An 18,789-nucleotide genomic window follows, 5' to 3' on the forward strand; every position below is an offset into this window, starting at 1 on the left:
ACTTATTAATTCCTTTTATTTCATATCCGCAAAACAAACCCTGGGCAGTATTCACTATGCTCCCTTGATTGGAAATTTATTCATTTCTGTTCTCTGGGGCAACATCCTTATGTCCGTTGCAAATTCCTGGTCAATTATTTGATCTTTCTTCTGACTGTCAGATTCCAGGAATCTGCAGTCCACATACCACACAAGTTCAGCACTCTTGGATGGGAATATACTCTTAACTGTAATATTAAACTTACAAATTATATGGTCAAAAAAATTATAATTCTTAAGCACAATGCATGCTTGTATTGATTTTTTCCTGGAATGGGTGGAACCATACATATGCATGTTGAAATCTTCATTTTACATTTACAATTTCAAGTTGTCCGTGCATGGTTCTGCTATTTCCAATCACAGATAGAACAAAACCTAATGAACCTGTTTTATCCATGGTTCTGGCCATGGATGGAACAAAACATAACAGTGGAAGGTAAGGTGCATTCATTTCTACTCCCAAACTTTAAGAATGCTACATTCACATTGGTAAGATTCATACTTTCTTTCAGTAGAATTCAGCAATGAAGAATTGAAACAAGAAGTTATCTAAGACACCAAGGTGATATTACATTTGTTTGTCTCTGTGACAGGATGCCAGTAAAGGTATCTTGGACATGACAGGTACTGTTCGTTGTATTCCAACTGTAATCGAATTGAAGGCCTTGCTCATCTTGTTTGTTATGGTACCAACCTTCGCTCTTGGAATTTACTTCCATGGCCAGAAATTATCCTACTTCTTCCGCCCTCTTTGGGATACTCCACCGAAGCCTTTCCACCACATTCCTCACTACTATGCAGAGAATGTTTCCATGGAGCAACTCTGTGGCATGCATGGATGGAGAATTAGAGAAACTCCTCGTCGTGTATTTGATGCCATTCTATTCAGCACGGAATTGGACCTGCTAACTATCAGATGGCACGAGTTGGATCCTTTTGTGACAAAGTTTGTGATTCTTGAGTCCAATGCAACCTTCACAGGCCTGCCGAAGCCATTGAACTTTGCTGTGAACAGGCAGCAATTTGAATTTGCAGAGGCCAAAGTGAAATATGGATCTGCTGAGGGGTGGCCTCTTTCGGCTGGAGAGAGTCCCTTTGTACGAGAAGCACACCAAAGAGTATTATTAGATAGACTTCTGAGAGATTCAGGCATTTGGGAAGATGACCTAGTTATCATGTCTGATGTTGATGAAATCCCAAGTGGGCACACCATAAATCTTCTCAGGTGGTTTTATAACATACCCCCTATAATTCACTTAGAATTGAGATATTATTTGTATTCATTTGAGTTCCTTGTAGGCTATGAAAGTTGGAGGGCACAAGTCCACTTGTACAGGCCAGGCAAAACACATTATGCCCATTATCGTCAAACAGATGAGATCCTTGCAGATGCAGGTTGGCATTGCAGCTTTTGTTTTCGCCATATAAATGACTTCATATTCAAGATGAAGGCTTACAGCCATCTAGATCGGGTGAGATTCTCTTATTATTTAGATGCTTTGAGAATACAGAAGAAAATTTGCAATGGGGCAGATCTGTTTGACATGTGGCCAGAGGAGTATTCTTTTCAAAAGATAATTGAAAACATGGGTTCTATACCTCCATTCTCTTCTGCAGTGCATCTTCCTTCTTATCTAATCAAGCATGCTGACAAGTACAAGTTCCTTCTCCCAGGTGGTTGTATGAGGGAACCAGCTTAGCTTCTCCTTATTTGTAGAGTTAGCACAAGCACCCAAAAAAATGCTTGACAGTGCCGATTGACTCTATTAGTAAAGAAAGGTGGAAAGCACTAATGAAATATCCCATTGTTTTACAGCTTCCTGTAGGTTTTGTTCTGAAGCCCACAAGGAAATGTTAGGCATCTGAGTTCACGATGCCAATTTATCAGTTGGCTGATACCAAAACCATTCAAATGTATTTGTCAATTAAATCCCTAGTCTCTTCCTTCGATTAGATTTCTTTTGATAGTTAGTTTCTTCCTCTATTTGGAATTTTTTTCTGTGACCAATTTCCTCCTCTAATTGCAATATTTTTTATGCCCAGTTTCTTCTTTACTTGGATTTTTTTTTGGCCAAAAACATTTGTTCAGTCTGTTTGGTGGTGACTTGGACACCATCTTTAAACATAGAAATAACGAAAACAATATCCTTCGGAAAATGTTATTACGCATCTGCAGAGTATTTTGTCAACACAGGCAATTAACGAGGTGCAAATTATATGGGAATCTGTCACAGATATCTATTCTGATATCTAGTGACTTCGGCAGATAGATCTTTCCTTATCCCTGTACATCATTGTAAACCCAGATTTGGATACCTATTATTATATGTATGATCTAGTATTGGGAGTTTAACAAATGTCCGATACGAGTCTATACTATATGTTGTATACTCTGATTATAAGATGTTACATTTTAGTTTTCCATCGAGAATATGATTATGTGATTACATTCATTTTTCTTCTTTACTTAACCTTAATATGATGTCCTAGGCACCTTAGCGTTTTGTGTACTCAAACTCTTAAAAAATCTATAATTAATAAAAAATGCACTCAACCTTCTCACTATATATTGGAATACTCAAATCAAACTATTAGCTATAATATTCAAATTTACACCATACATACATGCGTGATAAATACGAGACACATTGAAACAAGCCATATGCATCTCTTAAATATGTGGAAGAATGTATCAAAATAGATATTTTTAGCACAATAAAACTAGAGGAATAACTTCCAAATATATCATTTAAGCACTTGAATATGTTATGTGAAGCATAACATACAAATAATTATAAGACTATCTATGTAAGATCATGAACAAATGGAATTGATGCTACAAGTTGAAAAGGCTAAGGGAAACTCTTTCTAGAGGACATTCTATGTGAAGCTCAACGTACAAATAATAATAATGCATCATTTTAATCTAGTAGAATACACTACTCTACATGATCGGTATAAGAAATTGCAACAACTCTAAGCATCCACAAAATTAGCATTGCAGTAATTAGTTGGACATAGCCTACATGTTACCTCTAAGGATATCTTGCTAACCTTCACACTGAAAAATATCCCTACTCTTGCTAGCCTAATTGCTAAACAAAGATGCCATTAAATTACTTATGTAGCCCACTCTATCATAGTGTGTGCTCAACATGTCACTAACATCCTTCCATGTAAGTAGAAATATAACTTAACAGATAATCACAAACTATCACATAGATTCTCTATATCACTTGAATCCTTATATAATTGACTAAACACGGGTATTGATATTTCATCCATCACCCCATAAGTAACAAAAATACAAGAGAAAATCTAGTATATAAGAGCCTCCAAGAATGTGAAGTTCAAATTTCATCTCAAGGTTCACATTGCTAAGCCACTTCTCAGCTAATGAAGGACAAGTTGGGTGTGGTTAGTGTCCCTAATTCTATCTCCCATTTTATAGTCACCACTTGATCAGTGATAGTGCCTTCTATTTTATACTATGATAGTCACTCATATGTTCAATATGTATTAATTCTTGTCTAAGTGAAAAAGACATACTTAATTCATCATTAATTATTCAACTTAGGAAAAGCCAAAATATACTATGAGTTATTTGTATTCATTAGTGGGGACTTGGCCTTGGTCCCCTATCAAGAATTTACATAATCACACAAATTTCCACATATATAGACATTTACATCATGAGGTACTCTTGACTTGACATTACAATTCAAGGAAAAACACCATAAGCTACTTTTAATTGTACACCTAAGAAAGACCTATTTACATTATATGTAGATATTAACCAAAATTTCTTATAGGAATTAAGCCCTCACTATCTTACTAGGAGAATTGACACATCTTAGTGTGGAACAAAATACCCAATTAGGGCTAAGACCACAACAAAATTAACTAGGAAACAAAAACTTGTGCACTAAGTTAGAAATAAACCACTACCTCAATAATGCTAGAAATGGATAAGATACATAAAAATAAATCTGATGAAAATATCTTATTGTAGCTTGGTTTAATTACATGTGATATAATCTTGCACCATTAACCTACAATTACAATCTAGTTATACTATAGCATCACTTAGTATGAACAATTTGGGTCTGCAAGTCAATCACCAAATATACATGAATTGTACTCAGCATAAGGTGTACGACAAGACATACTACCCAAAACATAATAGAATGCAATAAGCAGCAGATGATCAAAAGGATTTTTATTGTTTCTCCTGCTAAACCTAATGCAAATTCTCTGATACTATGAAAATTAAATGCATACAACATGGAAAATATTGCTAATGCAACTATCATTAATATAAAAATGTGAGCGTAGATTGTTAAGCATACATGGTAGCATTTAAAAACTCAAAACATAAAATAAATTGTAGCAACATAACATAAAATTTATCAATAAATAAGAGAAAAGATCAAGACATTTATCATATTGACAATTTCACAATTAGCTACAAATGGCAGATCTTCCACCGAACCATAGACTTTTCTACTACAATTCTATCAGTAGTAGGTCGCCCTTAATTGGGGTTATGAATCCACAAGAAGATATCACTCCTATGGCTAGTTATTGTCCACTCAAGGACTCAATACCCAAGAAAATTCATAGTAAGCTAATCCCTTCAAAAATTAGAATCCACCATCTCTCTTCTCCCTTAACCTACACATCACAATCCCTCACACTATCCCACTTCCCCCCCAATGCTCCACCACAAGTTGGTGAATAAATCTCTTAGTTCGGGACTCTTAGAATTCCAACTATAATAGGAATGGCCAAAGTAGCAATTTATCTTTTTATTGGGTAATTCTCTTTTAAAAAACTCTTTCACATGTATAACAACATAATTCTCCATTCATTTTCTAGCTCCAACAAGAAATGTTCTACACCTTCTATTGCTACCTTCTCTTCTCAACACCCAAAACTATCTCCTCTCTTTCTCCCAAGTTATGAAAATTTCCCTCTCCCTACTTGAATTTCTTTATTCCCATATTTTTGTCTCTCACATTACCCGAAGTTGATTGTACCCATCCCATGCTTTTAATAACTAGGTGAGATTACTTTCTCAACAAACATCTTAAATGCATTTAATGATTGGGTCTTTTAAATAATAATAATAATAACATAAGCTTTATTACAAAAGTAATTTAGACAAGTGGCTTGGGATTATTAGGCATGTAGAATTTCCCTTGGACCCCCCTTTATTCCACTCTCATGTGGAAACATAGCCCCCATTACTTAATTCATATCCATATATAGTTGGTGATATTTTTTATTTTATTACTTTCAATGCAAAATGTTTACTTATACACCACTTGGATGTCAACAATTAATCACATTTAGAAATACACATCTCCAATGCAGGGATTAAAATTAGGGTGTCATAGGATTTTCCTAAGATCTATCTCAACACTATGCCACCTTGAAAATATTCTCCTCATCAAAGAATGTGTGGTACTACAATATTTAGTCCTACATAAAGGAAATTTGAAGTGGTGTTCAACAAAATAACCAAGATTGCTTAATTTGAAAATATCGGTATGGAAGGAAATGCCAATTGTAATTCTATAACATTGATCATTAATAATCAATGAATTGGCATGAAAAGAAAAAGCTAAAATCAGTGATCTAAAACTAACTATCAACAAAAAAACTGTAAAGTAGGAAAAACTTCATATCTCTCATATCACCATTAAAGATTGGTTAAACATGTTCTAACCGAAAATGAAAATCTATGAGTCTAAAATTGTTAAATTGAACTAGGAAGTAGAAGATAAGCACTCTGCCATAGAAGATCAATGAAAGTGTTGATGATATCTCTATGTATGTCAATATCTAACAAATATAGCATTAGTGTGGGAGCTAGTTATTGGAATCAATAAAACTAGTTATATGTTAATTGTATACTAGCATCTACAAAACTAGTTATATGTTGATCGTGTACTAACATCTATAAAGCTAGTTACATTCCACGATTAAAAATTAACCAAATTTACATATGCTAATAACAAGCTTCCACACCAAATACTAGATTCAACTTGAGCTCCACCATGGATGCCACCATGCTAACTACAAGTCAATGTATTGTCATGTCAATGGTCCCTTTACCACCATGTCCAATTGTTAATGATATAAGTCATTATCACTTTTGTACTTCCCTACCAATATTGATCATTAAGGAATTTAAATATATCATATTATGCACTTAATGATGGTGCACCTTCTTGTCTCATTGTTATCTCACTACTTGTGCAATGACATTTATTATAGATTGAGTTGTATTATTATGTTCGTATGTGGAAATTTTTCATTTTTATATAGTTAACATTATGATTTTCGAGTATATCTTGCCGTTGCATCCTTTACTAGAAGTTTTGAGGGTGGACGTCATCTTGACATGTACGATTGACCAGGTTGATAAGGTAGTACAGAGTAGGTGCCATAAACAGGGATTTTGCATACATATGAGAGTTAAATACCACTTGCTTTGAGCTCTTGTGTCATAAACTTGGATTTAAGAGTGTTGGTAGATAATTTATTACGGGATTATCAATAAGCACATTTTTAGTCATTCAAAGCCTCAATAGATTTTATTGGATCGTCTTTGTCCAATGTGGGCGTTATGTGAATCAAACTAGTCTTTTGCAGCTTCGAGCTATTTTTTGTGCTCAAAGGCTATGCATTATTTTCTTAGCTTTGTGGCCCTCACTGAAGCTAGATTCTACCAATGAAAATCTGTTGAGTTTCTGATGTCTCCAGTGACATGAAAATTCACATTAAATTTGAAAATTGCTAGGTTATGGTTTTGCAATATTCTTAGAGAATTGTTGATGATGAATTAGGTTAATGTTTCGATAAGAATTCTCTCTATGTGTTGGTTTTGTTATTTTTGGATATTAATATTGATACACCTATTAATCTAGATCTAAAACTCACATTTGATGAGGTTTTTTGAGATATTCCAGCGAGCAAACTCTCTCTTAATTCATGATTTTATTTCTTAACAAAAAATTATGGAGTTTGTGGGTAAATATAAAAATAACACCAAAGTTTCAGTGTTAAATCGAGGTGTACATGTAATTAAGTCAAATGGGAGAAAACATAAATAATCTCAATGCATTGTTGCAGGGTTGGTTTTTGATGCTTTGAATGCAATCCTATAGAAGTAGACCAATAGAAACTGAGCATATATAAGTCAGAAGTTGACCCATCTTTGCATTTCCACAAGTCCTGTGAGCAAGGTCCTGTCCCTGACTCCATATCGTCTACTTTTAAATAGTCGGGGTTTCCGAATTCTATTGGAATTCAAAATCTAATCTTGTAAGGAATTTTGTTTAATAATCAATATAATTGCTCCATGTTTTTCTGTAATGTTTACGATGAAATTTTTCACGAATTTAACTTTCTAAAATTTACGAAGTAAGAATTATACCCATATTTTCATTTTCATAAGACTTGCGAGCAAGGTGACGTCCTGACTCCATATCATGGTGTTTTAGATAGTTGGTGGGTTGGAGTTCTATTGGCATATACATCTAGCTAGTGAAGAAAATAACTCTGAGCCCAATCAGGCATGACGCATAGACGCAAGGATGTGTTAATTATTAAAAAAAAATTAAATAAATAATTGTTCACACACAACTAATAGAAATTTATTCAAAATGCAATCTTGTAGGGTATTTTGTTTAATAATCAATATAAAAATTTCATGTTTTCCTATAACATTTACAACGAAAATTTTCAGCATTTTAACTTTCTAAAATTTTCGATGTCGAATATTGACCCATCTTTCCATTTCCATAAGATTCATGAGAAAGGACTCAACCCCGACTCCATATCATGGCCTTTTAAGTAGTCGGAGAATCAAAGTTCTATTGGCATAAATATCTAGTTGGCGAAAAAAATAACACGGACCTTAGTCGAGCCCGACGCATAGACATAGGCATGTTTTAATTATTAAAAAAAGTAAAAAATAACTGTCCACACACAAGTAATAGGAATTTATTCAATCCTAAAATGTCTATGGCAAAACTTTTCAAGTTTTTTAGGTTTCTAAAATTTGTGAAGTCGGAGGTCAGCCCATCTTTCCATGTCCACAAGACTCGTGAGCAAGGTCTCGACCGCCTCTCCATATTGTGTTATTTTAAATAGTTAGGGGGTCAGAGTTCTATTGGAATAAACATCTAGATGGTGAAAAAAATAACCCTGACCCCAGTCGGGCCTGACGCATAGACACAAGCATATGTTAATTATTGTAAATATTAAATAAAAATTTCATATAAAGCGAAAGTTATTAGTCAAATTTAGAGGAAGCAGACAAAGAAATATATTATATTCAACTATTTATGAATTGAAGAATCACGAGAAGCAAAGACGCTCTCTTTGCATGTGAATATATATAAGTATTTATAGCGGAATTAGAACTGGCATGTCTCATTATAAATGTTTCCACATGTAGAAGGAAAGTTAAAGTATGAAGTTGTATGAAATTGAAAAATAGAAACTGAGCACAGCTAATTGAAATTTATTCCAAATGCAATCTTGTAGGGAATTTTGTTTAATAATCAATATAGAAACTCCATGTTTGCCTATAACGTTTATGGTGAAAATTTTCAACCTTTTAAATTTCTAAAATTTGTGGAGTCGGAAGTTGGTCCATCTTTCCATTTCCACAAGTAGTGTGGTCAAGGTGTCAGTCACGACTTCATATTGTTTTATTTTAAATAGTTGGGGCGTCAGAGTTCTATTGGCATAAACGTGAGAGTTCTATTGGCATAAACATTTAGCTAGCGAATAAAATAAGCCTAACCTCAGTCAAGCTTCATGCATAGACACAAGTATATGTTAATTATTAAAAAAATAAATAAATAAACAAATTGTTCACACTAGGTTACAATGACTGAAAACTATTAGTTAAATTTAGAGGAATCAGACAAAGAAATAGAGTATATTCAACTATTTATGGATTGAGGAATCACAAGAAACAAAGAAGCATGCTTGCATGTGAAAATATAAAACTATTTATAGTGCAATTACAACCGGCATGTTTGCTTATAAACGTCCCCGCATGTAGAAAACAAGTTAAAATATGAAGTTATATGAAATTGCAAGGTAGAAACTGACCACAACTAATAGAAATTTATTGAAAATGTAATCTTGTAGTGAATTTTGTTTAATAATCAACATAAAAAATTCATGTTTTCCTATAATGTTTAGGATGATTTTTTCAGTATTTTAGCTCTCTAAAATTTGCGAAGTCGAAAGCCAGCACATCTTTCCATTTCCACAAGACCTATGCGCAAGGTATTGACCTCGACTCCATATCGTGGTCTTTTAAATAGTCAGGAAATTGTAAGGAACATGCTTGCCTATATTTACATCATTGTCGGCTCATCTTTCCATTTCCACAAGACCTATGCACAAGGTATTGACCTCGACTCCATATCGTGGTCTTTTAAATAGTTAGGAAATTGTAAGGAACATGCTTGCCTATATTTACATCATTATACACTGACAACATAGGTGGCAACAATAGTTGTCTTGGAAGTGCTTTTATCTGAGGAGATATCTATTGAAAAGGGATTTGAGTTAAAAATATACAACCAAATTAATTAAAAATGTATATAAAATAATTAAACTCTTTTATATTTTTTAACTATTTTATGAATTTATATTTAAAAGACACTTTTATAGTATTTTTAACTTTTGGTTTATAATATGATTTATATGAAGATTTTTTTACTTTGTTTGCTCACCATCTCCTGTTTTTTATTTTTTCCAAAAATTTAAATTCTATAAAGCAATTATATTGTTAAGTTTTATTAATTTACTAAACTTTATAAGAGTAAATGGGTCTTAGTTTAAAGCGATGTGGATGCAAATTTAAATTTTATTTTACTTTTAATTTAATTTTATTCTGATATTTTATAAATTAATTATTTGAACTATTAAATAATATATATATATATATATATATATATATATATATATATATTTCAACAATGTTGTACTCTTTATATTGTTTACATAATGCTAAAATGCTTTATTATTGAATTATAGAATAGGTAATGTTTTTATATATAAATAAATAAAGTATTAAATTATTATATTAAGTCATTTTATATTTGGTTATTTTAAATTTCATGGATGTTAAAATTCCTTATTCAACTAGTATTCTTGGACATCATTGTGATGTGGTCTCACTTATATTAAATTTAAAAAAAAAAATGTAAATAAACATGAAAATTACAATAATGTTATATATATATATATATATATATATTTCATAGTATTATTAATAATCTTTTTGTTATTTATTATTATTATTATTTAATGGTGTATAGTTAGAAACATTTTATTGTCTCTATTAGTGGTTTTTGTAAATCATGATGCATTGCTTGATATTCAATGAGGAGAGATTATAAAAAAAAATGTAATTGATTTAAGCAATAAAAATATAGAATCATAGATACGAATGATTAGTATAAATTATTTTATCTAAGTATTTTATGTAAATAGATGATGCACCAGTTTATTGCCTCCATAATATTTATCTTGGGTCTTTGAAATATATATTTTTAGGATTCCATAAAGTGATGGCTATATTAGCTGAGAAATAATTGATTTTGCATGTGCTTCTTATATTATAAAATTGGGATCCTAATGATTAAGATGTTGTAGACATCTGTGCAAGTTTGAAATTTCTCTAAATTTTAAAGTGCTAAATACTTTTATCTAGATCAGGCAATATCCAAAAGTTGACAGATTTTTCAGAATTTTAAATGAACTTTATTCTTGTCCATCAATTTGGGGTTAAATTACATGTTATTTATGCCTAGGTGGTAATCTAAACTTTTTGAAAATTTTAAGTTATGAAATAATATTAATGTTTTTATGTAGCAATTATGTCCATTTTCTTTTCAAAACAAGTGAAAAGCAATAAAAGACATATGGGAACTAGAAGGAATTAAAGAACCTTACAGCCTTTGTTATTGGCAATGGTGGTAATTAATAGCATTTAATGTATAAACACTTAAAGATAATTATAATCTTTTTCAAATATTTTTAGATACTTACATTTGACTTTTTGGTCAATCGACGTTCTATATGATTGGAAGTATAATGTCTAATTTATTTACATTTGAACATATTTGACTAACAGAATTAGTTTTTAGAGCACTTTTTCCTATTATTATTTATTGTAGTTGATACTAAAAAACCTTTAAAGAGCAGAATTATTTAGATTGTTAAATAATTTTTGACTTGATTATATATTGGGTTCAAGTGATGTCTACTAGTTTGGGTGGAATCTATTAAAAACAGTGTTATGTAACCATGAACAATTTCAACTCATGGAATGTGTAGTTGTGAAATTATCAAAATCATTGCAACAACTTATAGAATAGGAAGAGATCGTTAACCACAAATTGGATTCTGCGAATAAAGCATAGAAGAATAAAAATAATAAGCACTTTAAATGCAATTTCCGTAGTAGGTGGATTATTTGCAGCTTAAATTAGTGCAAGTGTTGGTGTTGTTGCATGCAATATCTTTTTTAAAATCCAAAGAATGTTGAATGAGTGTCAATGGCGAACTTGCAACAAATTGTTTTTTGTGATTTAAATGATAAATTTGTGGATTCACAAGGAATCATGTGACAAAGAATTTTCACAAATTATAATGCTAAAATGAGTAAATATTACATGTACCTCTAAATTTCATAGTCATTTATCTTATCTATGTCTACTTTGAATATGTATTCCAATATGAGGGGTTATAGAAGCTTAAATTATTTCATTTTTAGTCAATTTTGGTGGAATATCTTTCACTCAAATTGACACATTTATTAAAGTACATATGAAATTTAATGTATTTGTAGTACGATGATTACATTTGAGCGATGGTTTTTTTTTTAAATTTATTTAGTCATGTGCGACTTGAGTATTATTTGTTATTTATGACATAGTAGATAATACTTTCAATGGCTAGCAAACAGTGTGATACAAAGCCACATTGGCCACCTTTGGTCATTTTTATTTGCAGAAAATAGATTTAAAAATAATACTCCACTAGCACTTAATCCAATGTTACTTTGTCTTTGTACACAAGCCTTGTGTACCTTGCATAAATTGATGGTTGTGGTGCCATAAATGCTACTTTTGAAACAAATATGGTTCTCATGTGGTCTCGTTCTAAGTATGCCAATCTCTTAATGATCAGTGGGCAATCACGAATACAATTAAACTATGTATAAGCAATGCATCAAGGCAAAGTATATAGAACTGATGTGATTAATTTTATTGTATCATAAATCATAAAGAGACAATTTACATAAAATAATTCTAAAATCACATATATAGAAAAAATACTAGAATTTTTATGACAATAATTTCCATAGTTGTTTGTGCAAACAAATAACAATGTGTAGTGGGTTTTACTAATCAAAACACATACAATGTTTCTTTGGTGCTTCTTGCTACATAGAGATATCAATTATTAGTTTTTTAGTTATCTCTTTTTCCATTAACTCTATGCATTGTTTTTTTCCACCCATTATGTCTGGGCTTTTTCCCCCATATGCACACACTAGCTATGACACTCACTCCAAATGCTATGATGTGCATATGTCAAAAGACTACAATGTTCATGTGTTAACCATAGGTATGCTCGATCAATTGGAAGTGCATTCATCTGCACCAAGTCTTAAAGAAAAAATATTACATTATGCTAAGAACCTAAATACTTTACATTTTATTTGATACCATAATGTCTTTATAATGCAGCACTAAGTTAGTAACTTAGACATGGTGCAATTGATAGCTTTATAGTAATAAAATTTTGAATATGTTTATTACTTCAATAAACTTTTGAATATAATTATTATTTTAAATAGCTTTATGTTTTTTTTTTTTTTAGATTAAAGTTGTTTATTATACAAGGCTATATTGTAATTGGTTTTTGAAACTAATGTTTGGATTCTATTTGATTTATACATTTTGAAAAGAATTTACGGTTTTTTTCAAAGTTTTTTAAGAATTTTACAAATTAAATATAGTTTTTTAAAATTTGTTAAAACGATAATAACACTTTTATTGGTATTATTTTAAATTTTATATAAATATATTTAGTTTTAAATTATATTTTGATTGCTAAGAATGCAATCTTCAAAGTTACCTATGCCCACTTCCTCTACGTCTTTGTCACAATGCTAGGTATTCATTTTCAGAGTATTGCCAAACAAAAACCAAGAAAAAAATATAGTCACAAAGACAACGAAGAGTACATAATATATAGGCATTCTAAAAATGTTCTACTATGACACCTGGTAATTGAATATTCAATGTGATCCATGCCCTTAACATTATAAATCATTGTCACATTTGGACAATTTGTCTTATTGTCTCAATATACTTCATGGCAATGAAAAATAGTTTTGCATTGAATGGATTGAAATTGCAAAAAATTGATCATAAGTTATATAGATTCAATTTACATAGATTAGAAAATTTCTTCTATTATCCTGGTCACTGTGTATTTGACTCATTTGTTGTTCTCCTTCACTTTTGCTATACTTTAGCTAAAATATGACATGGGATTGTAAACCACTTCCTATATTGCTTATCTCATGGACATGATGTTGCTTTGCATTCATTGCATACAAAGTTGACTCCTGAATATCTTGAATATCTTCATCATTTTAATGATCTTGAAATGTACTTGCAAGGATTGTCTACACCTCATTCTATTTGTGCTCCATCTACAATTAGCTTATGGGGGGATGCGTTCTGTATCAAATGGTTGCCAGTTCTAGTCAACGTTTGGCTATTTACAAATGGCCAAGAATATCCATGATTCAATCCAAACATTCATGGTTATCATTATAATATTTTTCTACATAACCAAAACCCTGCATGTGAACATTTTGAACCACTCTTGTTACATAGAACAATAGATATTGTAGTGCCAATATATAAAGAAATTGGCTCATAAATTTTTCCATACAAATTCTCACTTGGACATTTTGATATATTGCCAATTGAGCAAGGCTTCTTAATCTATCAACAAAATTTCAATGACTGCCATGACTCTTTGTTTGAGTCTATTTGTACACTTGCACCATAGTTTGATATGTTTAATATGAGAAAAAAAATTGCACAAACTTTGTACAATTTTTTCATTTGCAATGACATTAGAGCTACCAATTGCTTAAAACTATACCTGAATGCTAGAAACATTGAGAAAGAGCAATGTATCAATGATTAGAAATCTTATATTATAAAATTATGAATGCCATATGTATATGGAAATATAGAAGGAAAAGGTTTTTTAATACAATGGATATGTGAACTACTTGATGTTAACATGTATATCTAGAATAAAGAAACACAAGATATTTCCTTGATATTATATTCATCAAACACTTGCTCGAAAGTATTATACCTTATGCATATACCAATATTAACATCACATGCACTACACTTACTAAAATTAAAAATTTTGAAAATATTGACCATAATGACAAGATACCACAAGTGCTCCATAGAATCTCAGAAAGAGAAACTTGCAAGTCAATTTCAAGTGTACCTTGTAGATATCTTTTTAGGAAATATTCTAGTTTCACTAGATCTTGTACTCAACTAAACCATTTTTTAATTGACAATACAATATCAAAAAAGGAAATTAGTTGAAGTATCGAAGGATTTGACATCATCAAATCAGGACAATAATCCTTTTTCAATGGAGACACAAAATAAAAAAGAAGTCTCTACCTATTTTTCCAATGGATATAGTAAGTGATACACTCACTTACATCAATTGAAATCTGCAATATGAGCACAAGGTTATCTAATACAAGAAGCACAAAAGCGACATGTAAAGTCAAATAAAGAAATTGAGGCATATTTGCAATCAATCCAAGACACACCTACATATGCATGTTGCATTTGTGATAGATTGTCCTTTGAAAAGGACATGCAACATATTGATAAACTAACATTATTGACTATTCTCTATTTGATGCCTATATCAAACTTCAAAGTTATGAAACCCAATTAAGAAATATGAAAATCTTGTAATAATGTAATACTCAATGAAAAATTTCCTACATTTGCATCACCTCTTTATATTCGATGAAACGAAAAAACAATCGTCATTGCACAATTGACATATTTGGAAGAGAGATTAGTGGCACCTATAATGGATTTTTCCCAAATGAGACAACTTGGTTACAAAAGATCACAAATTGGATTAAGATGAACAATCATAAATGTTCCATCCAATTTAGATAGAATTCAAACATGGAAGTGGGAGTTATGCTAAAAAGAAAAACGAAATACAAGAATGCTTATTTGTCTGGAAATATTTGACCCAAAACAATGATGTCTACACTACATGACTTGTGCAACACATCTCTATACAAAAGTGAAAAAATAGTAATCAACGATGAATGGAAAAAACATTTTGATCAAAGTAAGCAAAATAATCAGAACGATAGTCCAAAAATGAAGAAACTAGACTCACCAAATGAAAATAGTGATCTAGGACCAGAAACTGAAACACTTGTACATGGTTATTCAGAGGCCCACATCATCCATGTTCTTGATACAAGAATAATATATATTTCACCTTCTAAAGAGTTTCATCCCCAAGGAATTTTTCAAGACAAATTCTTTGAAGAATTAGACTTCCTGACAATGTTGTTTGGATCAAGTCACCCTACTAATGTTATCAATCACTTTTACTATCAAAAACTTACACAATGGGAATCATTGCACATGTCTGGTGACTTTTCTACACATGTTACAAACATATTTTTTAAATCAATCCACATTTTGTTAACCAGATTTCTAACTCAGCCTAGATTTCTAGTCGCTAAGGAGAACTGAAAGGACAAAAACTAGTTGCTAAAGATGTCAAAAATAAAAGAAATCTTCAAACTTTGTTAAAATCACCAATTGAATATCGGTTGAAACTCATTAGACATGGGGGAGATGAGGAAGTGTCGAGAAAGGAAGGTCGAGCAAGGGTTTTTAGAACTTAGGGTTAACAGAGACAGAGGTGGAAGAAAAACAACGACGACGACAAGGGCAGGAGGGTAAATATTCTGCATGCAATCAGACCTGCAAAGAAATAACACGAAGAGGAGGGTTAACAATGCTAAACAGGGCTGAAAGAAACCATGGAAGGGGAGCAGGGGAGGGGAGAGATCCCCTCCTACAAAAATATGATAGAGGGCGAATCAAGCGGGAGCGGGATGCAGAGAAACCCAAAGGATAATAGCAAAGACGCGCCAGTACTGGGGAATCGGTGGCAAACAAAGCTTGGGGGCATATGTTTACCGAGGGCTCAGAAGAAACCAAGGTATGTAATACCCAACAATAAACTTGAAGACTACAGATGTTATAAGAGAGACCATACTTTGATATGTAAGTTTCTGGGTTTTTGGCCGTCAGAAAGGGACCTAGCAAAGTTGATACAACAAAGATGGAATCCGAAAGGGCATATAGATCTAAAATTAGAGGAAAAGGGTTTCTTTACAGTGATATTTGCAAACCTGGAGGATAAGGAAAGAACCTTCGAAGAGGGGCCATATTTCATGAATAATGCTGGTGTGTTTATGAGGCATTGGGAGGACAGATATAACCCAGACCATGAAAATATGTTAGCAGCACCCATCTGGGTTAGACTATTTGGTATACCAATGGAGTTTTGGGACCCCGATATCCTGGAAGGTATAGGTAATACAGTTGGAACTTTTGTCAAGGTAGCAAAGTCAACAAAAAGAGAGAAGTACACATCCTATGCAAGGATATGCGTCTACATAAATATAGCAGAGCCACTACCAAAGTATATAGAGCTAGAATACCATGACGAAATCTGGCAACAACCAATGGACTATGAGGATATACCCTTCAGATGTAGAAGGTGCCACGAATATGGACACCTCTTCAAACAATGCCCACTGAATAAAGAGGAAACACCAAGGAAACAGGAAGAAGAGCAAAGGAGGACAGAAAGAACAGATGAAGGGGAAACGGGCTTCCAGGAAGTCCATAGGAAAAAAAGTCTAGGAAAGGAAGTAACAAGGATACAACAACCTGCAAAACCAGTAACAATAGAAAGCCAAAATAAATTTCAGGCTTTATAGGAGGAAGAAGAGGAGAACGAAGAATATGACAATGAGGAGGAGCCAATGGAAATTATAAAAGAGACAAAGGAACCAGATCTAAACCAGAATAGTAAAGCGAAAGGAGGAACTGAGGAGAGCATGGAAATGAAAACAGAACAAACTCAGATGGGGACAGATACACGGAAGGATAGTGGGAATGAGGAGGAAAGAATCATGAGAAGATTGTTACAGGACTGGAAAAACCTTGATGAAAGATTTATCCCGGAAGCCCAAAAACAATTGTATAAAGAAACATTCCAAAAATACAAGGAGAAGAAAGGCGACACTTTAGAAAATTAGACAGATCAAACAGGAACGCAAGGAAACCAAAGCCTGGGAATGGACAGTACTGGCAAAGGAGGCAGGAAATGAGGCAGACAGGCATTGAATGAAACCATACAAGTGGTTGGAGAAATATTAATTAACTCAGGCAGGGTTATACCTCTCTCATAGGTATTTCAACAACCATCCAAAAAGTTATAAAATGATAGTTACAAGTTGGAACATTAGGGGACTCAACAGCAAAGGAAATCAGAGGTATCTAAAGGAAAGAATAATGAAAGATAAGCCTAGCATAATGATAATCCAAGAGACAAAATTAGCTCCCAACAATTATAAGGAATAATTAAAAAACAAAAAATACAATATGAGGCAATGGGCCAGGATGCGAATGGTATAGCAGGGGGTCTTGCAATCCTTTGGAACCTTGAGGAGGTATTGTTTGAAAACTAGATAAGCTCTCCCAGAATCCTCACAGGCTTATTTAGAATGACAGGATTAGCGGAATGGATCCTCATCTCGGGAGTCTACGGGCTGCACACACATGCAATCAACTAGAAGGATCTTCCCTAGAATACTGTGGATAGTAGGGGGTGACTTTAATATGATCAGAACGACAGAAGAAAAAAAAGGTAGCATAAGAAGACCATATCAAAGCATGGAGGAGTTTAATGAAATGATTACAGAGCAAAGACTGGTAGATATCTCAACAATCAATGACATCGACACATGGAATAACCGGAGGGGACGAAGAAATCATGTAGCTTCTAGATTAGATCGATTCCTCATATCAAAACAAATAATGAACCGGGACGTATTTGTTGAAGCCAAAATAATGCAGGTAATGGTTTCAGATCACTGGCTGATCAGGTTGGAAATAGATATTAAGAAAAACTCATGCAAAATACCCTTTAGGTTTGAGGCCTTTTGGCTCAGGAACCCTGAGTTCTTATCTAAGGTAGAGGAATGGTGGACTCCAAGTACACAAAAAGGAAAAGGGAAGATGCATACTTTTCAGTTAAAACTCAAAGAACTCAAAGGGAAAATCAAAAAATGGAATAAGGAGGAGTTTGGGAATATAGTGGAGGAGAAACAAAAGCTAGAGAAAGAAATGGAAGAGATACAACAAAAAATTATTACAGAGGGAAAAAATGAGGAAAGAAGTAAAGAAGAAGGAATTATAATAAGCCAACTTGAAGAGCGGAGGAAAAGGGAGGAGATCCTATGGAAACAAAAATCCAGGATTAAATGGTTACGCGAGGGAGAAAGAAACACTAAGTTTTTCCACC

General features: G+C 32.5%; 1 protein-coding gene across 1 annotated transcript; it reads left to right on the forward strand.

Annotated features, from left to right (window-relative positions):
- The first annotated feature begins 643 nt into the window (after positions 1-643).
- On the forward strand, positions 644-1,742 carry LOC149226049 (uncharacterized). Its single transcript, XM_089380088.1, has one exon. It carries the CDS (start codon positions 660-662, stop codon positions 1,740-1,742), a length of 1,083 nt encoding a protein of 360 aa, XP_089236214.1. The 5' UTR covers positions 644-659.
- The last annotated feature ends 17,047 nt before the right edge of the window (positions 1,743-18,789 follow it).

Source organism: Pinus tabuliformis, chromosome J (assembly GCF_031772625.1).
Source record: "Pinus tabuliformis cultivar Carrire ecotype Pingquan chromosome J, CPIR1, whole genome shotgun sequence".
Taxonomy (NCBI): domain Eukaryota; kingdom Viridiplantae; phylum Streptophyta; class Pinopsida; order Pinales; family Pinaceae; genus Pinus; species Pinus tabuliformis.